We start from the raw sequence: 2,836 nt of genomic DNA, 5'->3' as shown, positions 1-2,836 counted from the left end.
TGTGAGAGTGGCCAAATCTTTTCCCCTTCTGATGGGGAAGTTTATTGCATTTTTGGTAAAGATCCTTGCGTCTGTAAATAATAATTAAGGAAACAGTAATAATTTTGTCATGTTTCTATAGCAGACCACAAAAGGATGTCCTGCAGTCCACTCACTCTTTCTCCCATCTCATCTCCTTGTCTGCCTTTCAGGATTCACCGGGATCTTGTTGCATTGCTGGTGTAAGCCCCCCTTCCAGAAGAACTGCTCTTGCCCATCTCCGCCTCCCCGGGAACAGCCGAAGGGGGGTGTGGAGTGATAAAAATTTATGTTTTCATCAAGCCGGGCCAAGGAGAATGGGGGTCCCACACCCAAAAGAATGAAGACACGACAGAACAAGGACTCAGTACGTGAGATGGGAGGGGGGGGGGGGAGACACAGGAGGCAAGCTGGAGCTGTGGGTTGGGACTGAGGCTCACAGCAAAGCTCGTGGACATGAGTTTGGCGTAGTGGAGTGCCAGGGGTTCAGAGACTTCAGGAGGCTGGGGACAGGGCAGGAGTGGAGGGAGATGCAAAGCAGGACTGATCCAGTGATCCCTCTCTTAGATGTCAATGCGGAGTGGACGGAAGAAAGAGACTCCAGGGCCCCGAGAGGAGCTCAGGTCACGGGGTCGAGCTTCCCCTGGGGGCGTCAGCACCTCCAGCAGTGATGGCAAGGCTGAGAAATCCCGACAGGCGACAAAGGTAGTATAAGCTAGTATGCGAGCGTGGGGTGCCTGAGGACTGCCCAGATTGGGTAGGATCTGTTTGGGGATCCAGGGACGCAGACCAGAAGGGATCTACCAAGGAACCCATGCTGGGTTAGTTCTCTGGAATGGGTGGGATCCCTCTTTCATCCTCAGCATCTTGTACTTCCATCATCTCCCAAGAACCGGTCTTCAGTCTCACCAGCCCTGTTTAGAGCTAATTTTTGCCATATTCTGGCTCAGTGTTGCACTGCTAAGCTCTTCAACACACATGCCATAGTGGCTGTGTCTCACCTGCTGCAGCCTGTGAAGGTCTGGCAGGGTGGGAAGTTTCCCCATGACCCTCCCACCTCCCTGTTCTCCTCTCTCTTGCAGAAAGGCCGGGTGGAGGAATCCTGCACCCCCAAGGGCAGCAAGCAGGGCCGAACAGAAGAAATCTCGGAGAGTGAAGGGGAGGACACCAACGCTCCCAAAAAAACCAAAACCGAGGTGAGTTGTCCCTGCTGTGATTGCTGGCCTGTCCTGGGTTCAGGGCAAAGGAGTCCCCTGTTCCCTACCTGTGCTGCTCCCACCCACCTGGCTTGAGGTTCCCACTGCTCGGGAGCCCTGGCACCTTGGGTTTTGCACTGCAGCTCTTCCAACCTAAATAGCATCTGCCTGGCTACAAAAACGCCACCAGGAGTGATGACTGAGCAGACGGCAGGCTCTCCGTCTCTTTTGCCTTGTCTGCAGGGGACTGCCGCACTCTCGGAGCTGGGCACATGCCCTGCCTTTCCCGGCTCAGTGGCAAGAGCCTGGCTCCGTGCGCAGCTGCCAGTCAGGTTAGACTCAGCCTCTTTTGCTCCCCCAGAGCAGTCTGAAACAGAGATCCTTAAGTCGTGGTGGGGTCTGGGTGATGGTTGTGCAAAACCTGCTCACGCACACGCTCTGCATAGTTGTGGTAGGGCTTTTCCAAAATGCCCACAGCACCGGGCTGGATTGGTGGTCAAACGGTTGGAGGAAGACTCAGCTCTTGTGCTTCTTAGTTCCCCGTTAGCCTGTTCAGGGAACTGGCCTTAAAGGCCTGCAAACATGGGGATATTTGCTTGCATTATGAGGGGATTGTAATTAAACCGCTGTGGTTACACCTGTGTAATTTCTCCACGTGGACACTGTTCAGTTCAGCTCAACAGTGATCTTTTTACAGTTTAGCCTCTCTTGTAAGCCCCGAGGCTCAAGAGAGGTACTTGTTAATTGTCTGTGCTAACTGTTGAATCACCAATGCTTCATTGCCTGAGGCGAGAGGTGGTAGGGAGGAGCAGGGATTGGGAAGTGCAGGGCTTGGGGAGGTGAGGAGTGGGGCAGCCCAGAGGAGGAAACGCTCGGGGTGGGGGGCTGGAGGGGAGTGGGTCTCCTCACCGAGGGAGAGCCCTGCAGGGACAAGAAGAGCGATTCTGGGTCTGGGGGCACACTGTGGTGTGTGCTGCTCTATGCCACCTGGTGGTAGCACTGAATCATACCCTGGCCAACAGCCCATTGCCATCGCCGGTGATGGTGGTGCTAGGACCTTTCGTATCTATTCATTCTCAACCTCGTCTGTAACAGTTCCCTGCCCTCCCTCGCTGCCTCTGTACACAAGGTGCCCATCGTTACCTCCTCCCTGAGCGTGTGATGCTCATGAAGGACCTGAGAGCGCTGAAGTTGCTCCAAGGGGAGGCAGGAGGACTGGTGTTACTTATACCTTGCCAGACGATGTCTCCTTCCCTCTGTGGGGTTTTTCTAGTGCTGGCAGAGAAAGGTCAGAAAGCGAGTTCTCTGGGAATTTGAGAAGTACTGTGCATGGTCTGGGAGGCCACATAACGTCTCTCTCCTCCTTCCTACTTCAGGAGTTGCCCTGCCCTCCATCCCCATCCGATGTTGACAGCCTTGATGGCCACAGCTTCAACGATGAGATGAGCAGTGACCCACGGGACATTGACCAGGATAACAGGAGCACCTCACCCAGTGTCTACAGCCCTGGCAGCGTGGAGAATGACTCCGACTCCTCCTCTGTGCTGTCCCAGGGGCCGTCTCACTCCTACCACCACCCTCCACTCTTCCCCCACACCCCGCCGGTAGCTCCCCCTCCCGAC

The 2,836-nt window shown here is 55.1% G+C and overlaps 1 protein-coding gene across 1 annotated transcript in view; it reads left to right on the top strand.

The window, feature by feature from the left end:
* Nucleotides 1-277: 277 nt before the first annotated feature.
* The window catches only part of ATN1 (atrophin 1), a 9,404-nt gene continuing 6,845 nt past the window's right edge, over nt 278-2,836 (top strand). The window contains exons 1-4 of the mRNA XM_009329971.1: nt 278-385; nt 586-723; nt 1,101-1,214; nt 2,591-2,821. Coding sequence (XP_009328246.1) covers nt 308-385; nt 586-723; nt 1,101-1,214; nt 2,591-2,821 — 561 coding nt within the window. The 5' untranslated portion in view covers nt 278-307. The remainder of the gene's footprint in view (nt 386-585; nt 724-1,100; nt 1,215-2,590; nt 2,822-2,836) is intronic.

Source organism: Pygoscelis adeliae, unplaced genomic scaffold (assembly GCF_000699105.1).
Source record: "Pygoscelis adeliae isolate BGI_AS28 unplaced genomic scaffold, ASM69910v1 Scaffold120, whole genome shotgun sequence".
Classification (NCBI taxonomy): domain Eukaryota; kingdom Metazoa; phylum Chordata; class Aves; order Sphenisciformes; family Spheniscidae; genus Pygoscelis; species Pygoscelis adeliae.
Note: the sequence above shows the minus strand (reverse complement) of the source record. Positions and strands in the feature narration are given on the sequence as shown.